The 27,188-nt window shown below is 44.3% G+C and overlaps 2 protein-coding genes across 3 annotated transcripts; both read right to left on the minus strand.

The window, feature by feature from the left end:
- Nucleotides 1–12,716: 12,716 nt before the first annotated feature.
- Nucleotides 12,717–14,248, minus strand: LOC115782128 (C-C motif chemokine 3-like). 2 transcript variants are annotated; one of them, XM_030732158.1, is made up of 4 exons: nt 14,061–14,248; nt 13,650–13,743; nt 13,150–13,273; nt 12,717–13,040 (listed from the first exon to the last, which is right to left on the minus strand). In XM_030732158.1, the coding sequence occupies exons 2-4, from the start codon at nt 13,708–13,710 to the stop codon at nt 12,947–12,949; spliced, it is 279 nt and encodes a 92-aa protein (XP_030588018.1). In that variant the 5' UTR covers nt 13,711–13,743; nt 14,061–14,248; the 3' UTR covers nt 12,717–12,946. The 2 variants fall into 2 exon arrangements, with proteins under 2 accessions (XP_030588018.1, XP_030588017.1); XM_030732157.1 differs by having other exon boundaries at nt 12,719–13,040; nt 13,650–13,746.
- A 1,200-nt stretch (nt 14,249–15,448) lies between these two features.
- Nucleotides 15,449–16,891, minus strand: LOC115782129 (C-C motif chemokine 4-like). The gene is made up of 3 exons (XM_030732159.1): nt 16,778–16,891; nt 15,824–15,947; nt 15,449–15,679 (listed from the first exon to the last, which is right to left on the minus strand). Exons 1-3 carry the CDS (start codon nt 16,836–16,838, stop codon nt 15,586–15,588), a joined length of 279 nt encoding a protein of 92 aa, XP_030588019.1. The 5' UTR covers nt 16,839–16,891; the 3' UTR covers nt 15,449–15,585.
- Nucleotides 16,892–27,188: the final 10,297 nt, after the last annotated feature.

Here is a 27,188-nt window from a genome sequence, read left to right on the forward strand (position 1 = left end):
GACAATAAAACGCTCTTGAACCTCTTGAATACTTATAACTACATCATTTTTGTGCTAAAAGAGAAATAATTTCCTTCTTACTAAAAACGATTCTAAAGTTTAGTTTCACAAATTCATCTACACAAAACATTTTGGAGAGCGTAGAGCAGACGTGGCAGTTGGTTGACTTGTAATGACAACTTTAATCTCCATGTTTAGACTTTTTTCACAAAATTTTGACTTTATTCTCAAAATGCAAAGTTACATTTTTTTTATCAGCGTGGCCCTGATGCTCCTTCATAAAGAACAAATAAACAACACTAAGTTAAAGTTTTTAACGTGCTTAAAGAGCACGTTAAAAACTTTAACAACAAAATATAATCTGAGGTTTATTTACCCTGGATTCATACTTTCCCAATGTTGTAATTCATACAAGTTATTACGATGACTAATAAAATTAATAAAAATTAAAAACCGGGCCTCTGATGACATTTATCCAGAGTCAAAGCAGAGTGACAGACTTACTGATGGCAGCAGTGCAGTGATAAACAGTGAGCAGCAGAAGCAGCAGTCCCACCGTGGTCTTCATCCTGACTTCACTGTGGATGTGAAGATGATGATGATGATGTCCTTCTGTTGCTGCTGCAAGAAGTGATCTGACTGGTAATGCATTTTCAGATGCATATAAAGGGCAGTGATCAGAGTTGTGGTGAGGGTTTTTTTTGTTGCTTTTTCGGGTAAGAGGAAGTGGTAAAAAACCATCCATCAAACAACACCTCTACAGTTGCTCCACACCGATCATAGAAACAGATAACCTCAAAGATGCATGTAATGGAAAATTTGTTTGTCAACTATAATGACCACAGTGTGCCTCTTGGGTATCTAATTATAATTTTCCTATACAGAGACTGAGTGTCTCGATAGCGGGGGATCGGTCTGACGGGGCCCTCCTCAGGCCTTGGCTCCAGGGTGGGGCCCCAGCAACCCTATCCTGGGCAGGGGAAACAATTCCCTTGGTGACTCTTTTTTTTTTTTAAGCCTGTCATGTCTGGCAGATCTTGCAAGCAGAACTGTGATCTGAATGTGTTGTTGTGCCAAAGATATTTGCTATTTCAAGGTGAGCTCTATAGGTTCTCTATAGGCTTCTCTTGTTAGTGTGTGACCCTTTATTTTATTTGAGTTATTTTTAACATACAGTGTGACAAATTTTGCCAGAGCTGACAGGCTTAGGAAAAGAAAAGAAAAAGGGAGAGAGAAAGAGAGAGGGGAAAAAAGAGAACAGAGAGAAGAAAAAAAGAAAAAAAATAGGAAAGAGCAAAAGTAAATAAACCAATAATTAATCACCTGTTAAACATAAAAGATAATGACAATACTTGCAAAGTTAAAAATTGTGTGAGGAAAACAAACATTGCTTGGTTACACAAACCAACCATTTTGTATTATGATTACGTGAGTGTTTGTGTCTGTGTCATGAAATGTACTTACCAATGAGGGCAGAACGCCGCAGCTCTGCCCATCAGAAGCTAGAGGCAGGCAAAGAAAGTCCCAGGAAGCCCGGGGCCGTGGTGACAGCATCCCGGAGCACTGCAGCACTGCCACCCCACCGCAGAGGGCAGCCCGCTCACACTAGACACCCATTCACTCAACAATAGACACAACAAGCGACAGGACATACTGGCCTGAGTTGGAAATACGGTGCCCTGTCCCCACCAACCACTCCACCGCGGTCCTGGTTTCACTGGGATACTCAAACCCCTCCACCACAATAAAGTGGCGAGTCACCAAAAAAGAACAGGTCCTGACTGTTGTTGGCGCTGATGTGCCAAATAACAATTCAGAGTACCCACCTTTGTTGGAGTTGCCGGGTGACGTGACTTCCTATTGGGAGGTAAAGGAGACATCAAGCTGAAGAAGGAGTCCTATCGGGCTCAGTTAGCCTGTGAGACTGGAATCAGAGTTTGGGGACGAGGGGGACGACTTGCCCATCACTGACGGTGAGGTCACTGAAGTGGTTAAACAACTGCTTGGTGGCGGGGCCTCTGAGATGGACGAGATTCGCCCTGAAGGTCCTGAAGGCTCTGGATGTTGCAGGGCTTTCGTGGTTGACACGCCTCTGCAATGTCACCTGGACATCTGGGCCGGTGCCACTAGGGTGGTGGTCCCCATCTTTAGAAGGGAGACCGGAGGGTGTGCTCCAGGGTTATAATAGTTTTGGATTTTACATTATCGTTTAGTTTTAGTTAGTTTTTACTTTTTTTTTCTTTAATTCAGTTAGTTTTAATTAGTTTTCAGAGTGGTTTTGCTCGTTTTTATTAGTTTTATTTTGGTTTATAGCTTAGTTTTAGTTTAGTTTCGTTAGTTTCAGTATTAGTTTTAGTTTTTCATACTTTGTCAGGTGCAAGATTCAAGGTACAAGAGTAACTCTTGTGTAATAAAAACTCAACAAAAGATACCTTTAAAGAAATATATTCAACAACCAACTGTTCACAATACAGAAGCACTACATGCTAAATGTGCGTAAGGACACACATGAACATCAACAGGGAGAAACAAAAACATGAACTCCCAAACTCAATAAATTCTACGTACAATAAACTACAATAAAGTTCAGTGTCAGTGCAGCAGATTAACAACAGCTTTTGTTTTGGAGCTAGCTTGGTTAGATGCTCCATATGTGGCCTCATGTCGCATTTCTGCTTGTGTAACTGGATTGTGTGTTCATTACCTTACGGTCGTGTGCTGGTGTTTTATATGCGGTGCCGGCTGGGACTTCTTTTGGTCTTAGCTCTTTGTGCTCAGATTTTTGGCTGCAAACATATTTGTTCCTGTTTTTTCACTTTCTTCATTCCCTCGAGTCCTTATATTGATTGTTCCTGATTGTTATTCTCTCACTGATAAAGTGGCCGGAAACGCACAAGGACAGAACAAGTTCATCACAATGTTGCGGCTGCGTGGCTGATTCACATTTCTCCTGAGGTGAACGCCAGATTGTCGGTTTAGAGCGGTTTCCGTAGCTGCCTTGTGTGCGCTTCTCAGGTGGACTTTGATGTTGGTGTTTTTTCCTCACTGAGACGGGTTCCATACATTTTCATCATTCACAACAAGACGCTCTTCTATCTGTATTATCGGACTCAAAGAAACTCCATACGGGACTCTGCTGCTTTCTCGGCAGACCGCTGCCATTACTTTAAGGACCAGCGCGGTGAGCGCACGCACGCCCGCGCACAGCTACCCGACGGCGCTCCCAGCTTCAACTCGGAGAGCGGAAAATGATCAATCCATAAGGCTTTTAAATAAAATGGCAAACAAGAAAAGGAAGGTCATTTTATCTATAATTTTAGTTAGTTTTAGTTAGTTTTTTAAACTCACAATACAGTTTTAGTTAGTTATCGTTTTTTCCTTTTAATTTGAGTTTTTATTTATTTCAGTTAACAACAATGTTTTTTCAATTTCAGTTTTCGTTATTTCGTTCGTTTTCGTTAACTATAATAACCCTGGTGTGCTCCAACTTTCGGGGCACCACACTCCTCAGCCACCCCAGTATGGTCTATGCCAGAGTGCTGGAGAGGAGGGTCTGTCCATTAGGTGAACCTCGGATTCCAGAGGAACAATGCATTTTCGTCCTGGTCGCAGAACTCTGATCCAGCTTTTTATCCTCTCAAGGATATTCAAGCATGCGTGGGAGTTTGCCCATCCAGTCTATAATGCTTTGTGGATTTGGAAAAGGCATTCAACCACGTCCCTCCGGGTATCCTGTGGGAGGTCCTGCTGGACTATGGGGTATCTTTGCGGCCCATTCAGTCTCTGTACAACTGCAGCCAGAGCTTGGTCAGTATAGCTGGCAATGAGTCAGACTTTTTCCTGTGGGTGTTGGACTCCATCAGGGCTGGCCTTTGTCATCGATTCTGTTCTTAATTTTTATGGACAGAATTTCTAGGCGTAGCCATGTAGCAGCAGGCTTCTTCCTTGGTGGCCTCAGAATCTCGTCTTTGCTCTTTACGGAAGCCTGTTGGCTTCATCAGGTGGTGGCCTCCAGCTCGCGGTGGAACAGTTTGCAGCAGAGTGTGACGCATCTGGCATGAGAAAACGCACCTCTAAGTCTGAGGCAGGGTTATAATTGTCATGGCGGGGAGGAAACGGACGAGGAAGGACTCACATGAAGGACTCCAGAAGCAAACAAATAACTAAAAAGGGGATTTATTTCAACGGGGAACACAAATACAAAAACCTTGGAAGGGAGGCACAGGGGGAGAACGAAGGGCAGGCACAGGGAACACAGGAACATGCGGGCACAAAACATCAACGACGCGACAGAGAACAAATGAAAACTGAGGGCTTAAATACACAATGGGTAATCAGGGCAAGAGGAGGAAACAGCAGGGAACAACAGGTGAGGCAAATGAAACTAATTACACAGGGGAAGCAAAGCTAAACACAAAGCACAAGGAAATCACATTGGCAAAATAAAACAGGAAGTGATAAACCAAGGAACACGCAGACAAGTCCCAACACTGGGAACATGAAACATACAGGGAGGACAAACTCAGGAAATAAATTAACACAAAACGCTGGGCCAACGGCCCAGGACATGACAGTACCCCCCCCTCAAAGGCCGGCTCCCGACGGCCAAAACCAGAAACAAAACCAGACAAGGGCGGGGCGGGGGACCAGGGGGGGGGCCCGAAACAAAAACAAAGACAGGGAGCAAAACAGAAATCACAGGGCGTGAACAAAACAAATCAAACCCGGACAGGAAGAAAACAAAAACACAGGACCAGAACAAAAGGCGACGGCACAAGGCCGGAGACAGTCCAACAGGGGGCATCAAAATGAGGCAGAGCAGAGCAGAGGAACACAGTCCAAACAAGAAAAAAACACGGGGACGAGAAGCAAAAAAAACAACCGGATGAAACAAAAAGCGACGGCACAAGGCCGGAGAGCTCCAATGTCCAAAACAGGGGGCCGAAACAAGGAACAGTCCAGGAGCTATGACAAAACAAAAAACAGGGAAAAAACAGTCCACAGTTCAGGGGAGTCAGTGGGAAATCCAAAAACAAAAAACACACAGCTCAGGAGGCCGCAGAGGCCAAGGGGCCACAAAGCAAAATCCCAACGAGGGAGGCCGACCGCGCTCCCAGCGGCGGCGGCGACGAGGACGAGAAGGAATCACTGGAGCCGACCGCGCTCCCAGCGGCGGCGGCGACGAGGACGAGAAGGAATCACTGGAGGCCGACCGCGCTCCCATCGGCGGCGGCGACGACGAGGAAGTCACTGGAGGCCGACCGCGCTCCCAGCGCGGCGGCGACGACGAGGAGAGTCACTGGAGGCCGACCGCGCTCCCAGCGGCGGCGGCGACGACGAGGGAGTCACTGGAGGCCGACCGCGCTCCCAGCGGCGGCGGCGACGACGAGGAGGAGTCACTGGAGCCGTGCCGCGCTCCCATCGGCGGCGGCGACGACGAGAGGAGTCACTGGAGGCCGACCGCGCTCCCAGCGGCGGCGGCGACGACGAGAGAGTCACTGGAGGCCGACCGCGCTCCCAGCGGCGGCGGCGACGACGAGGAGGAGTCACTGGAGGCCGACCGCGCTCCCACGGCGGCGGCGACGACGAGAGTCACTACTGGAGGCCGACCGCGCTCCCAGCGGCGGCGGCGACGAGACCTCCAGCGGGGGTCCACTGGAGGCCGACCGCGGGTGCGCGGCGGCGCGGGGAGCAGACACTGGAGGCCGACCGCGGGGCATGCGGCGGCGGAGAAGGGCGACCCCGGGCTCTGGTGGGGAACCCTCGTGACGTGGAGCGCTCGGACTGAGCAGAGACCCCCACCGGCTCGGACTGAGCGGGACCCCCTGGCTCGGAGCGCTCGGACTGAGCGGAGACCCCCATCGGCTCGGACTGAGCGGGACCCTCGTGCGCGGAGCGCTCGGACTGAGCGGAGACCCCCATCGGCTCGGACTGAGCGGGACCCTCTGGCGCGGAGCGCTCGACTGAGCGGAGACCCCCATCGGCTCGGACTGAGCGGAGACCCCCATCGGCTTGGAGTGAGCTGAGCCCATGGGCTGAACGGGCCTACATAGTGAGGCACCGGATGCGTAGGCTGGGACCGCGGAACAGGCACACTGCTGCTTTATTGAGCAGCAGGGGCTGCTCGAGGAATAGTCGAGGTGTAGGGGACTGCGTGGAAGCAGGCCGGGAGACGACTGGCTGCGTGGAAGCAGGCCGGGAGACGACTGGCTGCGTGGAAGCAGGCCGGGAGACGACTGGCTGCGTGGAAGCAGGCCGGGAGACGACTGGCTGCGTGGAAGCAGGCCGGGACGACTGGCTGCGTGGAAGCAGGCCGGGAGACGACTGGCTGCGTGGAAGCAGACCGCGAGCGAGAGAGATCTGGCTGCGTGGAAGCAGACCGAGAGCTAGGGAGATCTGGCTGCGTGGAAACAGACCGAGAGCTAGGGAGATCTGGCTGCGTGGAAACAGACCGAGTGCTTGGGAGATCTGGCTGCGTGGAAACAGACCGAGAGCTAGCTGACACTGGGGCCTGAGAGGGAGCTGACACTACTGGAGCTACAGAAGGAGCAGGAGCTGAGGGAACTGGGACCAAAACCGAAGGAACTAAGACAGGGCTGAGGGAACTGACTGAGAGGGCACTGAAACAGCTGACACTGGGGACCGAGGAAGAGTTACTGGAGCTGACTGAAGGCGAGGGAGATCGACTGGAGCTAGAGCTGACTGAGACCCTGCTGCTGCAGCTAACACAGAAAACCGATGCGAAGGCTTGGACCTGGTTGCCCCCACCCGCGGAACAGGAACGGGTGCAGAGGTCAGCCCGTCCGTGGCTGCCCCCACCCGCGGAACAGGTACGGGTGCAGAGGTCAGCCCGTCCGTGGCTGCCCCCACCCGCGGAACAGGTACGGGTGCAGGGGGAGCTGGAGCCAAGGGAGCGGGAGCAGGGTGAGCAGAGGGAGCTGGAGCTAACTGAGGGTCTGAGACTGCGACTGAGGAGGAGCTGGAGCTACAGCTGACTGGGAACACTGCGACTGAGGAGGAGCTGGAGCTACAGCTGACTGGGAACACTGCGACTGAGGAGGCTGGAGCTACAGCTGACTGGGAACACTGCGACTGAGGAGGCTGGAGCTACAGCTGACTGGGAACACTGCGACTGAGGAGGAGCTGGAGCTACAGCTGACTGGGAACACTGCGACTGAGGAGGAGCTGACACTGGAGGAACTGACACTGGAGGAACTGACAGAGTGCTAGGGTGAACAGACATTAGGGAAACCGACTGAAGGCTAGAGGGGCCTGAGTACGTCAAAACTGGCCGCGTGGAAGCAGGCCGGGAGACAGAAAGAGCAGACTGCGAGCTAGAGAGCGCAGGAGCTAAGGGCGTTAGAGCTAACTGCGAGCTAGGGGAGACTGACTGCGAGGAGACTGACTGCGAGGAGACTGACTGCGAGGAGACTGACTGCGAGCTAGGGAGAGGAGCTGACTGCGGGAAGCAGCCTGAGGCACAGCTGACTGGGGAGACTGAGACTGAGCCACAGCTGACACCGGGCACTGAGAATGCGCTGACACTGGGGACTGAGAATGAGCTGACACTGGGGACTGCTGTAGGTGAAGGGTGGAGGTTAAGAAATCCTGCACTAACCCATGCAGAGAGCCAAATAACCAAGGGTAATCATCGACTAGCCCTTGCAGCTGGGCCGTGAGCTGTTGCTGTTCCTGCTCACATGGGTCAGCCAGAAGGTCCATAACCAGTGAATCCACCCAACAGATAATGGTCTGCTTTGCCACCTCAGGGAGGGGAAAGGCAGGGGGGTGACGGGAATAATTGTCCGCAGGCATAGTAGCGTTGAAGCCAGTGTTACTCACGGAAACGGAGGATTGGGTGTGAAGTGGTGAAGCGGTCCGCGGCGTTAACCGCTCGGGTCTCGGGTGCCTTCCGCCGTTGCTGCCGGGAACTCCCTCTCCTCCGCGGCTGCCGAGGAAGGGAGGGATCAGCGAAAGGGGAGGCAGGTGAGTGACGATGACGGGGACTGTTCAAAGACGCCGGGCCCCCCAGCGCTAGACGAGTGCCGTCGAAAAATTGGAGCCGGAGGGGGTTTTGTAATGGTCGCGTCGTTCTGTCATGGCCGGGGAGGAAACGGACGAGGAAGGACTCACATGAAGGACTCCAGAAGCAACATAACTAAAAAGGGGATTTATTTCAACGGGGAACACAAATACAAAAACCTTGGAAGGGAGGCACAGGGAGACGAAGGGCAGGCACAGGGAACACAGGAACATGCGGGCACAAAACATCAACGACGCGACAGAGAACAAATGAAAACTGAGGGCTTAAATACACAATGGGTAATCAGGGCAAGAGGAAACAGCAGGGAACAACAGGTGAGGCAAATGAAACTAATTACACAGGGGAAGCAAAGCTAAACACAAAGCACAAGGAAATCACATTGGCAAAATAAAACAGGAAGTGATAAACCAAGGAACACGCAGACAAGTCCCAACACTGGGAACATGACAAACATACAGGGAGGACAAACTCAGGAAATAAATTAACACAAAACGCTGGGCCAACGGCCCAGGACATGACAATAATAGTTTTGGATTTTACATTATAGTTTAGTTTTAGCTAGTTTTTACTTTTTCTTCTCTAATTCAGTTAGTTTAAATTAGTTTTCAGAGTGGTTTTTCTCGTTTTTATTAGTTTTTATTTTTGGTTTTATGTTTAGTTTTAGTTAATTTCAGTTAGTTTCAGTATTAGTTTTAATATTTTCATATCTAATCAGGTGCAAGATTCAAGGCGCAAAAGTGACTATTGTGTAATGAAAACTTGACAAAAGATACCGTTTAAAGAAATATATTCAACAACCAACTGTTCACAAGACATGCTAAATGTGTGTAATATTAAGGACACACATGAACATCAACAGGGAAACAAAGAAAAACATGAACTCCCAAACTCAATAAATTCTACAATAAACTCCACAATAAACTTCAGCATCAGTGCAGCAGATTAACAACACCTACATGTGGTGTTTGACAAAAACAAACTCTTTGAAGGATTCAAAGCTCAAATCCAGCTGCATCCTGATGTTCTGACCACCTGAAGCTGCTTCTGTTTTGGAGCTAGCTTGGTTAGATGCTCGCTAATTAAACTTGCAGCCTCTGTACATAACCTACGGAAGTTGTCGACCTCATGTCCACATTTATGCTTGTGTAGCTGGATTGGTGTGTTAATTACCTTGTGGTCGTGTGCAGGTGTTTTATATGCAGTGCAGGCTGGGACTTCTTTTTGGTCCTCGGCTGTAAACATATTTGTCCCTGTTTTTTTCACTTTCTTCATTCCTTCACGTCCATCCTGATAGTTTCAGCAGTCTCCTACCAGGAATTTACTGACAGTTGTGAGTCCTTATATTGATGCTTTGATTATTATTCCTGATTGTTATTCTCTCACTGATAAAGTAGCTGGAAACGCACAAGGACGCAACAGTTTAGTCACAACGTTCTGGGCTGCATGGACCTGACAAGTAGTCCCGTTTCTCAGAGGCGCAGGCCAGGTTACCTGGTAGGATCAGAGCGGTTCCTGTAGCCGCTGTGTGCTTCTCAGGTGGACTTTGATGTTGCTGGTTTTTCCTGACTGAGAAATGTTCCGCACATTTTTCATCATCCACAACAAGACTTTCAATTCTATCTGTGCTTTTGTACTCAAAGAACCTCCATACAGGACTCTGCCGCTTTCTCGGCAGACCGCAGCCATTACTTTGGCCCAGCGCAGTGCGCGCACGCACATGCGCACACACTCACACAGTTGTCCTGTGGCGCTCCCAGCTTAAACTCGGAGAGCGGAAAAAAAAGAGTTCATATCAATCCACAAGGGTTAAATAAAAAAAATAGTAAATGAAAGTCAGTTTATGAGCATGAAAGCAAAACTGTCAATTCACTGGTCAATCTACATCCCTACCCTCACCCTCAGAAATGGGCTTCCTCTGTAGGGTGACTGGCCTTTCCCTTAGAGCAGGGGTGGCCAACTCCAGGGCTCGAGAGCCGGTGTCCTGCAGGTTTTAGATGATCCAACACACCTAAATCAAATGGCTGAATTACCTCCTCAGTATGCAGTCAAGTTCTCCAGAGTCCTGTTAATGACTTCTATATCTCATTAGGCCTCAGAAAAGAAATCACTGGAGAAAACCCATCCCTGGAGGCCTGGAGTTGGCCACCCCTGCCTTAGAGACAGGGTGAAGAGTGCAGCCATTCGGGAGGGGCTCAAAGTAGAGCCGCGGCAACTCCACATCAAAAGGAGACTCAGCTGGCCTCTCTCTCTCACTCTGGGTCTCCCATTATGATCATGTTCACTAACCAATCTCTGTATTTAGAGGCGGTCCTCCTCCAATTCTCAGTTGCTGGAAACCTGGGCCGCTCGCTGCAGCTGATGACCTACACTCAATGCCAGATTGTTACTTACCGTATTTTTCGGACTATAAGTCGCACCAGCCAAAAAAGCATAATAAAGAAGAAAAATATATATAAGTCGCATTTTTGGGGGGAAATTTAGTTGATAAAATCTGAGACCCAGAGCAGACATTTCATCTTGAAAGCCAATTTAGAATAATAATGGATTAAAGAACAGGCCAAACACGGTTACGCCTACGGTATGCTAGCGTAACACATTCAGCTACATGATGCATAGACTATGAACTGAGAACGTGTCTGGTATGTTAACGTAACATTAACAGTTATTCAGATAACCACAGCATAAAGAACATTCTAAAGAGTTTACCAAACCAATCCATTGAATTCTTCATCCTCGGTGTCACTTCTAAAAAAACTCTGCACACTCCGTAAGCAGACGAAGCGCCGCTTTCTCTTCTGTGTCGCTTTCATCAGGCTCGTCGTCAGTTGCAGTTCCAATTATTCCGGCCTTTCTGAATGCTGACAGGATGGTTTCGGTTGTCACTAAAGCCCATGTTTTGTTGATCCATCCAATGACTTCCAGGAAAGTTGGGTGTCGCATTCTCCCAGTTCCCGTGAAGCTGTGCTCTCCATCCATCATCCACTGCTCCCGCAGGTTATGCAAGACTGCCTTAAAGCTGCAGTTCACGGAGGTGTCAAGTGTCTGAGTATTTTGGTTAATGTGTTAATAATTTCACATATAAGTTATTATAAGTATAGGTCGCACCCCAGGCCAAACTATGAAAAAAAGTGCAACTTATAGCCTGGAAAATACGGTAACTCCTAGTTAGTTGATGTCAGCTCTCCAGTATCTTGCTAATAACTTTTCAGTGGACATCTAATAACACTCTGTTTCGTCTTTGCTCAGGAAACTGGAACCCTTGTGTACATGCCTGAGAGTAAGTGAGTGAGAAGAGGAAAAGAAGAGAGGTCCAATCATTGTTTTTGAATAGAGTCCTGTAAACCTTTGGCGCAGCCATGGAGAGTCCAGCCTGCCACCTTCCCCCTCCTATCATTACTCATTGTGTACTTTAAATAAATTCAGTGAAAGAGATTCTAACAAGTTTGCATTTTGAGTCCTCCCTGTTCCCTCAGCCATGACAGAGCCAGCTCAGGTGGTTCGGGCACCTGATTAGGATGCCTCCTGGGTGCCTTTTGGGTGAGGTGTTCTGGGCATGTCCTACTGGGAGGAGGCCCCAGGGCAGACCCAGGACATGCTGGAGAGATTATATCTCTCAACTGGCCTGGGAACGCCTTGGGGTCCCCCCAAACAAGCTGGAGGAGGTGGCTGGAGAGGGAGGTCTTGGCTTCCCTGCTTAGGGTCCTCCCTCCATGACCTGGCCTGAGATAAGTGGAAGAAAATGGATGGATGTATGGATGGATGGATGGATGGAAAGACTGTGTGTGAAGATGAAAAACAGTTCAAATCTAAGCTGTGTCTAAGGTCATGATGCAGGTCACCATCATCATGCTGGTGCCAACATGATGTTGGGAAGAAAACTCCCCACAGCTGGAACAGAATTGCATCCACACACGAATATAAATGAGGTGTCATGTTTCCTTTTCAGTATCAATGCTGGTGTGAAGACTGTTTGAGCTGTATTGATCCCTTTGCAAAGGTTTCTTTCAATAAATATCAGAGTCAGATGTTTGGTTTCAGAGCTCAGGGATGAGTTTTCTTCAGTGATTTCTTTTCTGATTTCATGTTGATCCAGAAAACCTGCAGGTAGCCTCAGTCGGTCTGAACGAGCACGTACCTCTGAGTAAATGATTGAAGAGATGAGTGCCTGACAGCTGAGAGTAGACCACTTAAAATTGTTCTGTGTTTGGTAAGAGGGCCATTCAGAGAAAATTTCTGTAAACACAGTTCATCTGGGATCAACACCGCTGACTCAGGCTGACTCTCTTTCTCTAGGGAACTTTAGGATTCAAGGTTGGTCCTTGCCAAAATCCACCTTTCTACTGGCCAGGGGCTGGAAAGTAGACTCAATGACCTGAATGTTGTAGAATGGAGTCGACTAAATCCACAAAGAACAGGAAACCACCTCAGACCTACCAGCAGCAGCTGATCACACAGCTTTTTTCTAAGTGAGCCTTTTCCCTCCCCTGTCCTGCTACACTGGAACTTTGGGGTCCCCCACCTGCTAAATCCCACTTTAACCTCTGGATGTGAGACAGTGCTGGAATATCAGGTCACATTTGGACAAAATTTGCAATCAAAAGACAAAGAATACACCTTTTATCAAGCAAGTTAGAAATTTGCATGTGTTTTCAAAGATACTTGATGTTTTTATTTCTTTATGTGAGAGATGAGATGTAGAAAGTTTTTCATTAAAAATCACCAGATTGTTATTCAGAGCAGAATATTTTACTGAAACATTTCTGAGGAGATCTAAAGCAAAACAAGAGTGTGGGTTTATTTATGCTTTGCAAAGCATCTTAGAAAATACAGTCATAATAAAATGATTTTAGCACAGATTAACATAACAGAGCTTTATTGGTTGATGATGAACTCTGAAGATCATCATTCAGCATTGATCTGCTGCTGCTTAAAAGCCTTTTGAGCCCAGGTGACATTCTGGCTCACACAGACTCTCCTCCCTGCAGCTGTACGGATCCTGCAGGAAAATTACAACAGAGTTAGGACTGAAAAATACCACACTGTGTCTCATGCATTTTGTTTTGAAAGTTTATTATTACTCTCAATTACTCTCTGTGGTGACATACACAAATGCTTTTTCAAGACAGCCGCTGTGAGTCTTGGTGACAGAGACAACATTCTTTGCAGGTATCCTTCCAGTAAAGAATTTGAAACAGCATTCTCCAGGAGATGATACATTCACTCCTTGATCTGGAAGAAAAGAGAGAGATTTTTAATCACCATATTCATTCAGTGACCTCAGAAAGCCAGCACATCTTTACATTAAACAGAGGGCCTGAATCTCCAAGTTATGGCTGGATTAACCTGCTAAGAACCTTCTGGGTAAAAGTGACTGTTGCCTCCTTCTGACTCTACTAACACTCACTGGATATGAACCATCAGGTCCCATTAAACCCTCCAACCAGAGGTCCTGATTGATTGAGCTCAGCCTTCACAGGAGTATCCTCATCATAAAGGTCCTGTACACTCATAGCTAATTACTCAAAGTCATTATTATGACTAATAAAATAAAGACAGGGCCTCTGATGGCATTTATCGTCAGTCTAAAGCAGAGTGACAGACTTACTGTTGTTAGTGCAGTAATAAACTGGGAGCATCAGAAGCAGCAGTCCCACTGTGGTCTTCATGCTGGCTGTGAATGTGATGACGTCCTTCTGTTGCTGCTGCAAGAAGTGATCTGACTGTTAGTGCATTTTCACTCTCACATAAAGAGCAGTCTGCAGAGATCTGTTGATTTTGGGGTGTAAAGAAGCTGAAGAGACACACCAACACGTCACACACAATAATAAAAAAGCATCACCTCTGCAGCTGCTCCACACTGCTGACAGAAACACACATCCACAGATATAAATCTATTTGACTCAGCTAAGAACAATCACTACAAAGTGTTAAAGTACTTTAACTGAAATGTCATGTGGTGTGGAGCGAGAGGACCTGAATGCAGACTCTGCAGGCAGACTTAAAACTGAAAACACACCTTTATTAGCAAGGAACAAAGTCCACAAAATGTAACAAGTCCAAAGTTCAAAGTCCAAAAAGTGGAAAAATGCAAAGTAAATCCAAGAAACAGGCAGTGAGCACACAAACAGAGATTACTGAGGAGTAAAGGAAACAACACAGGAAAGACTGAGAGGAGACGCCTTTAAATACACACAGAGGGTAACCAGAAAGAGGAGGGAGACTGAGGGCAGAGGAAGGCAGAGAGGGGAAAAACAACACACAGGAAGTAAAATGTGAGACAAGACACAACAGACACAAACTAACAAAGTAAAACAGGAAGTAACTAAATACTGAAGTCAGTCACTCAGGTCAGCAGGACACAGGGAAGCAGTGGGGAAGGCTTTGAGACAACACAAGGAAGTGCACTCAATAAACCTGAAGCAGAATATTTATGGAAATAAACAGGAAACAAAGCAAGAAGGATGAAACACAGAGAATGAAAATAACTAAGAGAAAAGCTCTGAATCATCCCAAAATCCAAAACTGCCATAACAGAGAAAAGCACCCCCCCCCCCCCCCCCCCCGACCACAAAAGATGGGAGTGAAAGGATAATTCTAGTTTATTTCTGCCTCATGTATTTCTTTATAATGTTTCTGGTGTGTCTCTAAGAACTCCTTTATGCTCCATTTGGGCTTCATTGAAACAACATTAGCAGTTATTCTCTGGTCACATGACTCTGCAGTAGTCATGGGCTCCCGCTCCAATCAGCAGTGATGGAAACTCAGCAGCTGATTGGTTTGAGGGTCCATATGTGTCAGATTACACTTACTGGACACTTTATTAGGAACACCTCTCTGGTACCAGGTTGACCCAGTTTAGCTTCAGAGCGCCTTCAGTTTTGATGCCACAGGTGCTGGAAGCGTTCCTCACAGATTTTGTCCATTCAGGGTAAAATCTCATGAACATGGGGAGCTCCCTGCTGTGGCTCCCTGTGAATAAGGCAGCAGCCAAAAGCAGCTTTACTGACATGATAGCGTCGCACAGCTGCTGCAGATTCAGATTAATTCCCCACAATCAAAACCATCCATTAAGTTAAAAATGTCCATGTGTGTTCATACAGTTGTGCTCATCGTGCTCAGGTGACATCCTGGGTGTGATGATTGTATCTGAACTTTCATCCAAAATAAATTCAAAATTCTGTGTCAAATTCTTGTTTTTAAGATGTTTGCTGTACAATCGTTCCACCCTGGAAAAAGAAACCATTAAAAGCCCCAAATTACCAGGATAGTCACGCCCATGATGAGTGCACGGAGACTTCTGACCACAACTGTAGATACTATAGGTGACATGTAGGAAATGTCTCATTAAAAATCACCAGATTTTTATGCAGAGCAGAATATTTTTATTGAAACATTTCTGAGGAGATCTAAAGCAAAACAAGAGTGTGGGTTTATTTATGCTTTGCAAAGCATCTTAGAAAATACAGTCATAAAAAAAATGCTGTTAGCACAGATTAACATAACAGAGCTTTATTGTTGTTGATCATGAACTCTGAAGATCATCATTCATCACTGATCTGCTGCTGGTCAAAAGACTCCTGAGCCCAGGTGGCACTCTGGCTCACACAGACTCTCTTCCCTGCAGCTGTGTGGATCCTGCAGGAAATTATAAAAGAGTTAGGACTGAAAAATACCACGCTGTGTCTCATGTGTGTGAATGCATGCATGTCCTTCCATGCAGTCATGTTTTGTGTTCAGAAACTTCATTATTATTCTAAATTACTCTCTGTGGGGACGTACACAAATGCTTTTTCAAGACAGCCGCTGTGAGTCTTGGTGACAGAGACAATTTTCTTTGCAGGTATCCTTCCTGTGAAGAAATTGAAACAGCATTCTCCAGGAGATGTTTCACTCACTCCTTGATCTGGAAGAAAAAAAGAGATTTTTAATCACCACATTCATTCAGTGACCTCAGAAAGTCAGCACATCTTTACATTAAACAGAGGGCCTGAATCTCCAAGTTATGGCTGGATTAACCTTCTGGGTAAAAGTGACTGTTGCCTCTTTCTGACTCTACTAACACTCACTGGATATGAACCATCAGGTCCCATTAAACCCTCCAACCAGAGGTCCTGATTGATTGAGCTCATCCTTCATAGGAGTATCCTCATCATAAGGGTCCTGTATATCTCATGGCCAGATAACCAGCTCACACTGAGGAATCCTTTGAGCTAACATCCATCCATTTTGGGTCCATTATACCCAGCTGGTAATGCAGCCTTTAGGATGAACACATGTTACAGAATTAATCTGAAAAAATGTATCACCGAGTTTGCACACATGCTGCAGCTTCTTTAATCTGGATCAAACAGTGATGGAGTGAAAACAAACATGAGCTCATGTCTGTGGTAAAAGCAAAGGTTTGTCTTTGTGACACTTTCACATCTTTTGTAACAAAACCTAAATAGTTGATTCAGCATCGTGTGTGTGGTTCCCTGCTCCACCACTGAGCCACCCAGGCGCCCCAAAAGTTACATTCCTAAAATTCAGAAATAACAGCAAAATTCATTTTAAAAACATCCCTCCAAGAATGAACTTTTCAAATATGGTGGAGGTGTTGTTGAAGTTAAAGTTTTCAACATGCTCTTTAAGCATGTTATAAACTTTAACTAGATATAATCTGAGGTTTATTCAATAATATTAAAGGGCCTCTGATAACATTTATCTCAGTCTAAAGCAGAGTGACAGACTTACTGGTGGCAGCGCAGTAATAAACTGTGAGCAGCAGAAGCAGCAGTCCCACCGTGGTCTTCATCCTGACTTCACTGTAGATGCGATGATGGTCTTCTGTTGCTGCTGCAAGAAGTGATCCGACTGGTAATGCATTTTCACACACTCATATAAGAGGCAGTCTTCAGAGAAAGATGGTGATGGTGATGTTCTTTGCCTTTTTTGGTAAGAGGAAGTGCAACAAACACCAAAATGAAAAATCATGCACCAAGCGACAAGTCTGCAGCTGCTCCACACTGATCATAGAAACAGATAACCTCAAAGATGCACATCTGTTCAACTCAGCTAAGAAGATCAGAATATCAGAATACTTTATTGATCCCAGAGGGAAATTTCTGTTGTTACAGCTGCAACCGTTTCATTTAGACGAGTAAACCTAAAACACAATAACATACACTAAGGCATAAAAATAAAGACTAAAGAGATAATTTGACTATAAACACATCTAAATCTATACACATATGAAACTTGTGAGTGCAAAAAAAATTTTTTTAAATAGGTGTCATTATATATATATGCACAGTCCTTTTTGTACAATGTATAAGTGTATGTACAATGTATGTGGAAATTTAAACAATTTTATGTACAATTGAATACAGATAAATGAATGACACTGATGAACCACAATGTCACCTATTAAGGGAGGAGTTCTAGAGTCTGATGGCCACAGGTAGAAATGACCTCCTGTGGCGCTCTGTGGTGCATTTTGGTGGGATGAGTCTTGCACTGAATGTGCTCCTGTGTCCCATCACTGTGTTGTAGAGTGGGTGGGAGCCATTGTTCATAATGGCCTGCAGCTTAGACAGCATCCTCCTCTCCGACACTGCCATAAGCGAATCCAGCTCCACTCCCACCACATCACTGGCTCAGTTTATTGAGTCTGTTGGCGTCTGCTGCCCTCAGTCTGCTGCCCCAGCATACAACAGCATAGAGGATGGCACTTGTTACCACAGACTCATAGAAGATCCTGAGCATAGTCCGGCAGATGTTGAAGGACCTCAGGCGTCTCAGAAAATAGAGGCGACTTTGGCCCTTCCTGTATAGGGCATCAGTGTTCTTAGCCCAGTCCAGTTTGTTGTCAATGTGTACTCCAAAGGATCACCAGAAAACATTCAAATAATTTCATTTGAAAAGCGAAGAGTGAACTCATAATTCCAGTCCATTTCTGGCATGTGCATTTTCTTAGAATGCTTCTTTTATGACTCTAATAACTGTTTACACTCCATTTGGGCTTCATTGGGACATGTTACCTTTTATTCTCAGGTCCCAGGTGACTCTGCGGTAGTCATGAGCACCAGCTCCAATCAGCAGTGATAATAACTCAACATCTGGGTGGTTCCATACTTTCCAAAATTACACTCAGTGGACACTTTATTAGGTCCACCTTGCTCAGAACAGGTTGACTCCCTTTGGCTTTAGAACTCCCTCGGTTCTTCTTGGCAGAGAGGCGCTCAGTAACACGACAGCATCACACTGCAGATTTGTCAGCTGCTCATCCGCCACATCAGCGAGGTGCTCTATTGGAATGCGGAGGCCATTTGAGTACAGTAACCTCACTGTCATGTTCAAGAAACCGGTTTGAGATGATCTGATCTTTGTGACATGCTGTGTTATCCTGCTGGAAGCAGCTTTCAGAACATGGGCACACTGTGGTCATAAAGAGCTGGACATGATCAGCAGCAGTCCTCAGCCTGCAGCACTGATGCTCAGTTTGCTCTAATGGGTCAAAAGAAAATATCCCCACACCATCACACCTCCACCAGCAGCCAGAACTGTTGATAAGAGGTGGGATGGATCCATGCTTTCATGTTGTTTACATCAAATTCTGACCCTACCATCTGAATCTGCAGCAGGAATTGAGACTCATGCCAGGCACCATTTTTCTACTGTCCAGTTTTGGTGAGCAGTGTTAATTCCGTCATAGTTTTCATCAACGACCCTTTTTTTCATGACGAAAACGAGACGATAACTAAATTAAAACTACCCAAAAGCATAAAAACGATGACGAATTTAATTGACACTTTTGTCAACGAATGAAAACGAGACGAAAATGCTTGGCAGGGATGAAATCCAATCAGAACTGATTTAATTTTGTGACAGGGCGGGACCAGTTAGGAAAACATCCAATCAAACGCACAGATGCACAAATTTGCTCTAAACCCGGGAAGACCAAACTAGCCTGTGATTTGTTTTTACTTCCGATAGAATTAAGTGATGTAACCAATGTCAGCAGGGAGAAAGAGAAGAGCCGATGTATGGACACATTTGTCCTTTGACGCTGTGACAAACAAAACGATGTGTAAACCATGTGGGGCGACTATCTCGGCTAAAAACACGACAAATATTAAACGACGTCTGCAAACCGGTCACCCAGATCTCCATGCAAAGGTCAGCATTTTAATGTCATGCAGGGTAAAGTGTTTTTCCCAGTTTGTGTTTAGAGAAAATCTCCACACCGCGGTGGATTAGCCTTTATAACCTTAGTCCTGAACACTGCCCTGTACCTTTCAGAGCGTCCTGCTGTAAAACGCTCTATTATCTCAGTAAGGTGCTGTTAATGATCAGGTGTGTGGGAAGCAGGTGAAACGCTAATGTTAATATTATTAATAATATTCCGTAACTTTTAATAAATGTTTAATTTTGTGTAAGTGTGTATAATGACTACTTCAAGGGAACTGAAGAAAAAGCATTTACATTTTACACTCTTTATATTTTAGTCGACTAAATCGACTGTAGATTTAGTCAAAATCAAAAAAAAAAATCAAAATTTGCTGTCAAAATGAACACTGTTGGTGAGCCTGTGTGCACTGCAGCCTCAGCCCTTCCTGTTCTCAGCTGACAGGAGTGGCACCCAGTGTGGTCTTCTGCTGCTATAGCCCATCTTCTTCAAGGTTTGATGTGTTGTAACATCAGAGATGCTCTTCTGCATACCTTGGTTGTAGTGAGCAGTTGTTTGACTTGTCTTTGCCTTCTTGTCAGCTCAAAGACTAGAAGCTGATGTATCACAGGGGGTCACCACAGCAGTTTGATTGATTACTGCATGTTTGATCTGGAGTTTTACCTCTGACCAGGGTTATTATAGTTAACGAAAACGAACGAAATAACGAAAACTGAAATTGAAAAAACATTGTCGTTAACTGAAATAAATAAAAACTATAATTAAAAGGAAAAAACGATAACTAATTAAAACTGAATTGTGAGTTTACAAAACTAACTAAAACTAACTGAAATAATCGATAAACTTACTTTCATTTACTTGTTTTTTTGGGGGGTTTTTTAAGCCTTGTGGATTGATATGAAATCATTGTTTCCGCTCTCCGAGTTTAAGCTGGGAGCGCCACAGGACAACTGTGTGAGTGCGCATGTGCGTGCGCTCACCGCGCTGGTCCGCAAAGTAATGGCTGCGGTCTGCCGAGAAAGCGGCAGAGTCCTGTATGGAGGTTCTTTGAGTACAAACACCTGCACACGACCACAAGGTAATTAACACACACAATCCAGCTACACAAGCATAAATGCGGACATGAGGTCGGCAACTTCTGTAGGTTGTGTACAGAGGCCGCAAAGACCCTGCAGGTTTAATTAGCGAGCATCTAACCAAGCTAGCTCCAAAACAGAAGCAGCTTCAGGTGGTCAGAACATCAGGATGCAGCTGGATTTGAGCTTTGACTCCTTCAAAGAGTTTGTTTTTGTTTAACACCACATGTAGGCGTTATTAATCTGCTGCACTGATGCTGAAGTTTATTGTGGAGTTTATTGTAGAATTTATTGAGTTTGGGAGTTCATGTTTTTCTTTGTTTCTCCCTGTTGATGCTCATGTGTGTCCTTAATATTACACAAATTTAGCATGTCTTGTGAACAGTTGGTTGTTGACTATATTTCTTTAAACTGTATCTTTTGTCAAGTTTTCATTACACAATAGTCACTTTTGCGCCTTGAATCTTGCACCTGATTAGGTATGAAAATACTAAAACTAATACTGAAACTAACTGAAACTAACTAAAACTAAGCATGAAACCAAAAATAAAAACTAATAAAAACGAGCAAAACCACTCTGAAAACTAATTAAAACTAACTGAATTAGAGAAAAAAAAGTAAAAACTAACTAAAACTAAACTATAATGTAAAATCCAAAACTATTATAACCCTGCCTCTGACATCAATGCGGTATTTTCTCCCAGAGAACTGACGCTAACTGGATATTTCACATTTTTCTGACTGTTCTCTGTAAATCTTAGAGTTGGCTGTGTGGGAAAGTCCAGCAGATCAAGACCAGTCCATGTGCCATCAGCAACCATGACATGGCATTTGATTGTGTACTTATGTGTTGTTGTTTCACTGACAACTGAGCAACTGATGTTGAAGTCACGCAACCTGCGTTGTGAGTTTTGTTGCTCCAGTGGTTTTTTGGATTCATTTGGATCAGATGTGTTAGCATGTTTTAATGAATTCTGCAGCACCGAACATGCAAAACAGCTCAGCGTCTAAATTTATTTTCTCATAACTGAAAGACACTTCAAAGATGAACAGGCAGAGAAATGTTTAACCACACACTTTAGTTCCTTTTTTCGTGTTGCTACAACTTTGCGTCGGTTGACTCAGTTGGTAACATTGTAACTCTTCTGTAGAGCTTGAAAAACACTGTTGCTGCCTTTGTTGCTGCTTTGCTGTTTACTTTTTTTTTTAAGTTCAGCTGCAGGCAAAAACAAAAAAACTGCATATATGCATTAATTTTAATATATAATTGAATTTGAGTCATGCAAACTTTGCACTTTCCTCCTTGTCTGCAGAGATTTGGGAATTAAATAGCCACACAAAACAGTGTGTATCAAGTCAGACAGCACAAACACTCGAACTGACCTGTAAGAATTCTTTGATCACTACATGAAAATGTTTCCTTTAAAGAAAGTAGAGCTCAAACTGAATCATTACTACCAGAAAACTGAAACAATGACAGAGTAAAACCTTCCAATAAACGTTTTCGCATCCACAGTAAATAAAATGTACACATGTACCCTACTGGGAAATTTGAATGTGCACTTTTTACCGCAGCCTAACACCTTCCGTGATATGATCTCGACTGAGCGAGAAAAACAGACTAGATCGTGTGAGATTATGTGTTCCATCTGAAGCTTGCCATTCACATTGACACTGATCTTATCTCAAGAAAGCAGCTTGTGGTGCGGAGAGACAGCCACACAGCAGCTACGTGAAATAAAATGCCCACAGCACAGAGTGATTAACCTGGGTAAATAGTGTTCATGATGCATATGTAATATCACACTTTTGCAGACCTGACATTGCACACATCAGCATAAATCAACATCTCCGATTCTCGCCCCTGTTCTCACTTAGACAGTTTTAACTGTGTAATCGCAAAAGCCTCCAACTTTTATACATGTTCATCTGTTATTTAACATAATTCAGAATGAAATTAATTATTTAGTTTTATATTTTTTATTTGACGATTAGACCAGACTGACTTTTGGTTTCACATCATTATTGTAAATGCTCCTGTGTGTGAGGAGGACCAGGAAGAGCACCGCAGAGCCCCACAAATGACCTCCAGCAGTCTACTCATGTGTGCGTTTCTGACCAAAATGTCTGAAATAGATGCAATGAGGCCGGCATTATATATTATATATATCAGAATGGTGTGTGTATGTGGTCATCTTAGAGAATCTGCTGGAGAGCTGAGAGAAAATATAGAAAAAAATTAACTACAGATTGTCTTTGAAATCTATAAAATGCTCTTCACTGCTACAATAATGATAGAAAATTAATCAGACAATCCTACATCTCCCAACTGATCAACATTAATATGTCTAATTCTGCTTTTTTTTTTAATTCCCATTGTTAAACTACTGAATGCTCCCAAATCCACACCCACTGGATTCTGTTACACAAATAAATGTAACAAAGTTGCTGTTTTTTTTTCAGACTAAAGTTTCTGATATTAGAGGTAATATCTTTGCCTCTAGCACTGCCTTACTTTCTTATCAAATTATATTCATCAATTAAAGTCTTGCACCTCTTTGCTGGACCTGATCCCCATTAAACTGTTCAAATCTGTATTTCATTGTTTCATAAATCATTTAGTAAACATTATCAATACCTCAGTATGTGATTTTTCCCTTTTTCTTTCAAATGTGCTTTCATGCCCTTTAACATAAACTCACAGTTTTTAAAATTAGGAACACAAACTCCAGATTTTAGATCAGGGCTCTTCAACTCCAGGCCTCGAGGGCCGGTGTCCTGCAGCTTTTATATGTGTCCCTGATCCAACACATCTGAATCAAATGGCTGAATTACCTCCTCAGTATGCAGTCAAGTTCTCCAGAGTCCTGCTAATGACTTCTATATTTGACTCAGGTGTCGTTGAATCAGAGACACATCTAAAAGTTGCAGGACACCGGCCCTCAAGGCCTGGATTTGAGGATCCTTGTTTTAGATGGTTCCCATCAACAGCTGGAAGTATGAAACGGGACATTTCCTGTTACCTCTAGGTGGCACTACGACTCTCGATAAATCGATCTTGATCAATATTCCCACGCAGATCCGTTCAGGGGTGGACCCTTATTAAACGTGAGATGATTTGAGCCGATTGGATAATGTGTATGTGAATAACAGCAAATTAAAGTTCATGGTGAGCGACTGAAATTCACCACGATACTCTCATACCACGATACCACGGACACACCCTGCAACGGAAACACAAAAGCTTTGCAATTTAGCATCACTGAAGTTTGCCGCTGAGGCTGATCAAATTTAAAGTCGATCCCATTAAAGTCGAAGTACTGGTTCAACTTCTTTACTTAAGTAAAAGTAAAAAGTACAGGCTCTGAAATCTACTCAAAGTAAGAAAGTAAAAGTAGTTCTTTGGAGGACGTTTCTACCAACTATTTTTGTGTACAAATAACTGAACCTCACTATATTATTGTAATAATATAAAATAATATTACATGAGAATATAAATGTTACTCCAATCTAAATTTTAAGTCTAATGAATGCACTCAGCTTGAATCTGTTATGTAGGACACAAACTGTTAAAGGGAATTTAAACACAGCTCTGTTCTCTGTGTCCTCCATAGTAGAGGGTGACTGTGCCTCCACCTAAACACCAACATGAGGATACTCAGGGGTTACAGTGGGATTCAGAAGCTGGAGGAACCCTAAGATCAGCTGTAGTGGCTCTGCATGGGGAGAAGAACCACAGCTTTGTATTGTGAGCTGCAGTAAATGATGTTAGTGTGCAGGCCGTGATCAGCTGACCTGCTGCTCTCTTCTTCCTCTCCCTCCTCTTTCTTACATCTTTCTCCATCTGAGTGAAGTTATCGCTCATTCTTTGCTCTCCCTGGAAATACAGCAGCTGTTCTTTTGGCTAGCAGACACACTGTGTGACAAACTGCACACACTTTTTGTGCTGATGTTGAGCATTTAGACAGTGGTGCAAAAAGACATTAATTATAATTAAATTATAATTATTAATTATATGCTTTTGCCTCTTTAATTTCATTTGTTTGTATGCGCTAAGCCCCGGTGATGGAGGATACGCAGTACGATTGTCTCCCTTATGTTATTCCTCCGTTCAGGCTCAGATCGTTGGATGTTTGAAGGCACACTGACCGGAAATTAAAAACCTCTCTCAGATGTTAAAGTAACGAGTCTGTTTGAAAATGCAAGAAGAAGAAAGTACCGATATTTGTGTAAAAATGTAAGGAGTAAAAGTAAAAAGTAGTCAGAAAACTAAATACTCAAGTAAAGTACAGATACCTGAAAAATCTACTTAAGTACCTCTGCTGAATAATAATAAAGAAAACACAATAGGGTTTTATTTACTATTACACAGTCAGACAGAGACGGGTTCGGGCACATGTGGAAATTCCCCCAGCAGATAAAAAACCCAGCAGTGGTCAGCAATGACAAACCCACCAAATCATAAAGAATTTCTCAGTAACACACAGGAAATACAATGAATTACAACTGCTTTAGTGGAAGTATTTATTCTCTTTGGGTTAGTAAAAAAATATTTACATGAACTGACGGTGAGATTAACAGTAGAGCAGCATTAGTGTCAGTATGGTGTGGGATGAATTACGCAGTGTGATAATCCTGTTGGCTGACTAATGGCTGCGGCTCATTCACACTCAGGACCTGCTTTTAGAGATGATGTGATGAAGTTCAGTAAACTTAGATCTGATTCTGCGGTTTCCGTTTCCATGTTTCACTCGCTCAGAAGTCTTTGCCTGCTGATAAAGGTTAATGTTGCATTAATTTCTTAAATCTTTACTGATCATTTAGCAACTTAACCCACAATGAAAGTATGGCCATTAGTCAGCGTTTTGGTCTCTCTTACCATCATCGTTTGGTTCAGTGTAACAAAGTCATGTTTCCCACGTGAAGCCCAAAATAATAAATACCAGAAGTTCTTACATGCAAAGTGAAGACTCTGCAACGCCGTCAAACTGAAGCAGATTAGCTCTGCTGATCGTGTTAATGATTTCAATATACACACTCGTGGATGTGACTCGTTTCAGTTCAGGTTTGTACATAAAGCATCCGTTCACCTCGAGGTAAATCTGCAGCTGTTGTTCAACTGCATCTCAAGCGTCCAGCATTTTGCAATTATGGCTCCATTTAGTGTGAAAATAAAAAGTAAAAAGCTAAGCGTGTGGCTGCCATGTGATCGACACATGAGCTGCAACCTGCTAGCCTAAAGCATCAGGATCCAGGTCATCTGGGTCATCAGGATTGAACCAAGCTGAAAAAATGGTGCCAGCATGGAAGTGACAAAAGGGTTTGGACTTGTTGGGATGTGTAGATTTTTTTTTAGCTTTGTACTTTATTATTATACATGGTTTTGTATTTCTTGTTGCCAGCATTTTTGTGGTGTCTGTACTGCTCGGTTAAACTCTCTATATATGCATATATGGTCTCTTTCTTTTAGGCCTTATTGATTGTGTAAAAAGAAGTAACCTGAGCTTTAAGGTGCTCAGGCACAAAGAATGCAGAAGGGCCTCTTGTAGCTCTCTGGCCTTCCATATAAGGAATAGACACATATGTTTAGCTGTAGGTTGTAGGATTGAAGCTGTTTTCATAGCCATATATGGAAAGTTAGAAGTATGGGGGTTTTGACCACCCCTATATAACCTTTGTTCTCCCTTTGTTTAGTGAGCTAGGGCGATTGGCAATTTACCCTCTCCCAGGTGGCAAGAAGCGCCTGTTTTGACACTGTCTGTTTCGTTGCAATAACTTTGTATATATGCATTAAGACTTTGTCAGCGAGGATTATTTCTCCAAAGAAATGCAACCATCCAACTGCGACAATTTCCTGATCTGTTCTTTATATTTGCAGGTTTTTAGTTCTCATCTGCTCCTGTCCTTCGTTTCAGTCTGTTTGCGTTATTCCTTGAATCCTGTTATTCCCGTCGTGTTTCTGTGTCTGGCTCGGTTTTCGTTTCTCTGTGTTTGGTCAGCTTATTCTTGTCTCCCCCTTCAGCTGTGACTCTTCTCCTTTTTGCACCTCTTCTCTGTAGCTAGTATCTAGTTTAATTTCCTCCCAGATCAGTGTGATAGCTTTTCCCACCTGTGTTTTGTCCGAGTCTCCCTCTGTTTTTGTGTGTTTTCTTTTGTTCCTGAGATTCCTAGTTTCTGGATTATTTGTGGCGATTCATTGAATCTTTTTAGGACCTCATTCTGAGTGTGTGTGTGTGTGTGTGGTGTGTGGGTTTGGTGGTGTGTGTGTGTGTGTGTGTTGTGTGTGTGTGTGTGTGTGTGTTGGTGTGTGTGTGTGTGTGTGTGTGTGTGTGTTTGAAATTGCAGGTCGGGTTCAGGGTTTCTGTGGGACACCAGGCATCGCCCCTGATGGCTCCTAAATTGAGTGCAGGTTTGAGGCGCCTGCCGTTCAACTTTTCTGCTGTGGAACAAACTGTTACAGAAGTGAAAGTAGAAATGGAGTGTCAGGCGTCTGCAACAGCCAATCAGATCCTTCTAAAAATCAGCCTAAATTAAAAAATGTGAGATAATAACCACCCAGAAAATACTCATAATTATATAAGTTCACTTTATTAAAACAACAAAACATATCTTCACAACCTTCCAGGCAGTTGTTTATTCAGATTATCGTATAATAAGTTCCTCAGTATATTAAATTGTTATGGACTCTTCGTGCTGGCTAGCCGCTGCCTTCAGTATTGAGGAGGTGATAGAGGGTCCTGAGCCCACTGGAAGGTTTGACTGTAGCAGATCTGCTTTTCCCTCGGACTGTGTGGACTCTGCAAAAGACCATTTTCACACACTTATAATTAATTATTAAGCCATCGGTAGTCATCCATCTTTCTTTCTTCCATTACAAGTATCTAAAGAATGAAGTACAAAC

The sequence above is a fragment of the Archocentrus centrarchus genome, chromosome 6 (genome assembly GCF_007364275.1).
Source record: "Archocentrus centrarchus isolate MPI-CPG fArcCen1 chromosome 6, fArcCen1, whole genome shotgun sequence".
Taxonomy (NCBI): domain Eukaryota; kingdom Metazoa; phylum Chordata; class Actinopteri; order Cichliformes; family Cichlidae; genus Archocentrus; species Archocentrus centrarchus.

What these genes read in the sequence shown, in the direction of transcription:
- LOC115782128 (XM_030732158.1), bottom strand. Translation starts at nt 13,710, where the DNA reads ATGAAGACCACAGTGGGACTGCTGCTTCTGATGCTCCCAGTTTATTAC. An exon ending in TTATTACTGCACTAACAACA is followed by an intron (nt 13,274 to 13,649) that starts GTAAGTCTGTCA and finishes CTTTTCTTCCAG; the next exon opens with ATCAAGGAGTGAATGTATCA. An exon ending in TGTCTTGAAAAAGCATTTGT is followed by an intron (nt 13,041 to 13,149) that starts GTATGTCACCAC and finishes ATTTTCCTGCAG; the next exon opens with GATCCGTACAGCTGCAGGGA.
- LOC115782129 (XM_030732159.1), bottom strand. Translation starts at nt 16,838, where the DNA reads ATGAAGACCACGGTGGGACTGCTGCTTCTGCTGCTCACAGTTTATTAC. An exon ending in TTATTACTGCGCTGCCACCA is followed by an intron (nt 15,948 to 16,777) that starts GTAAGTCTGTCA and finishes TTTTTCTTCCAG; the next exon opens with ATCAAGGAGTGAGTGAAACA. An exon ending in TGTCTTGAAAAAGCATTTGT is followed by an intron (nt 15,680 to 15,823) that starts GTACGTCCCCAC and finishes AATTTCCTGCAG; the next exon opens with GATCCACACAGCTGCAGGGA.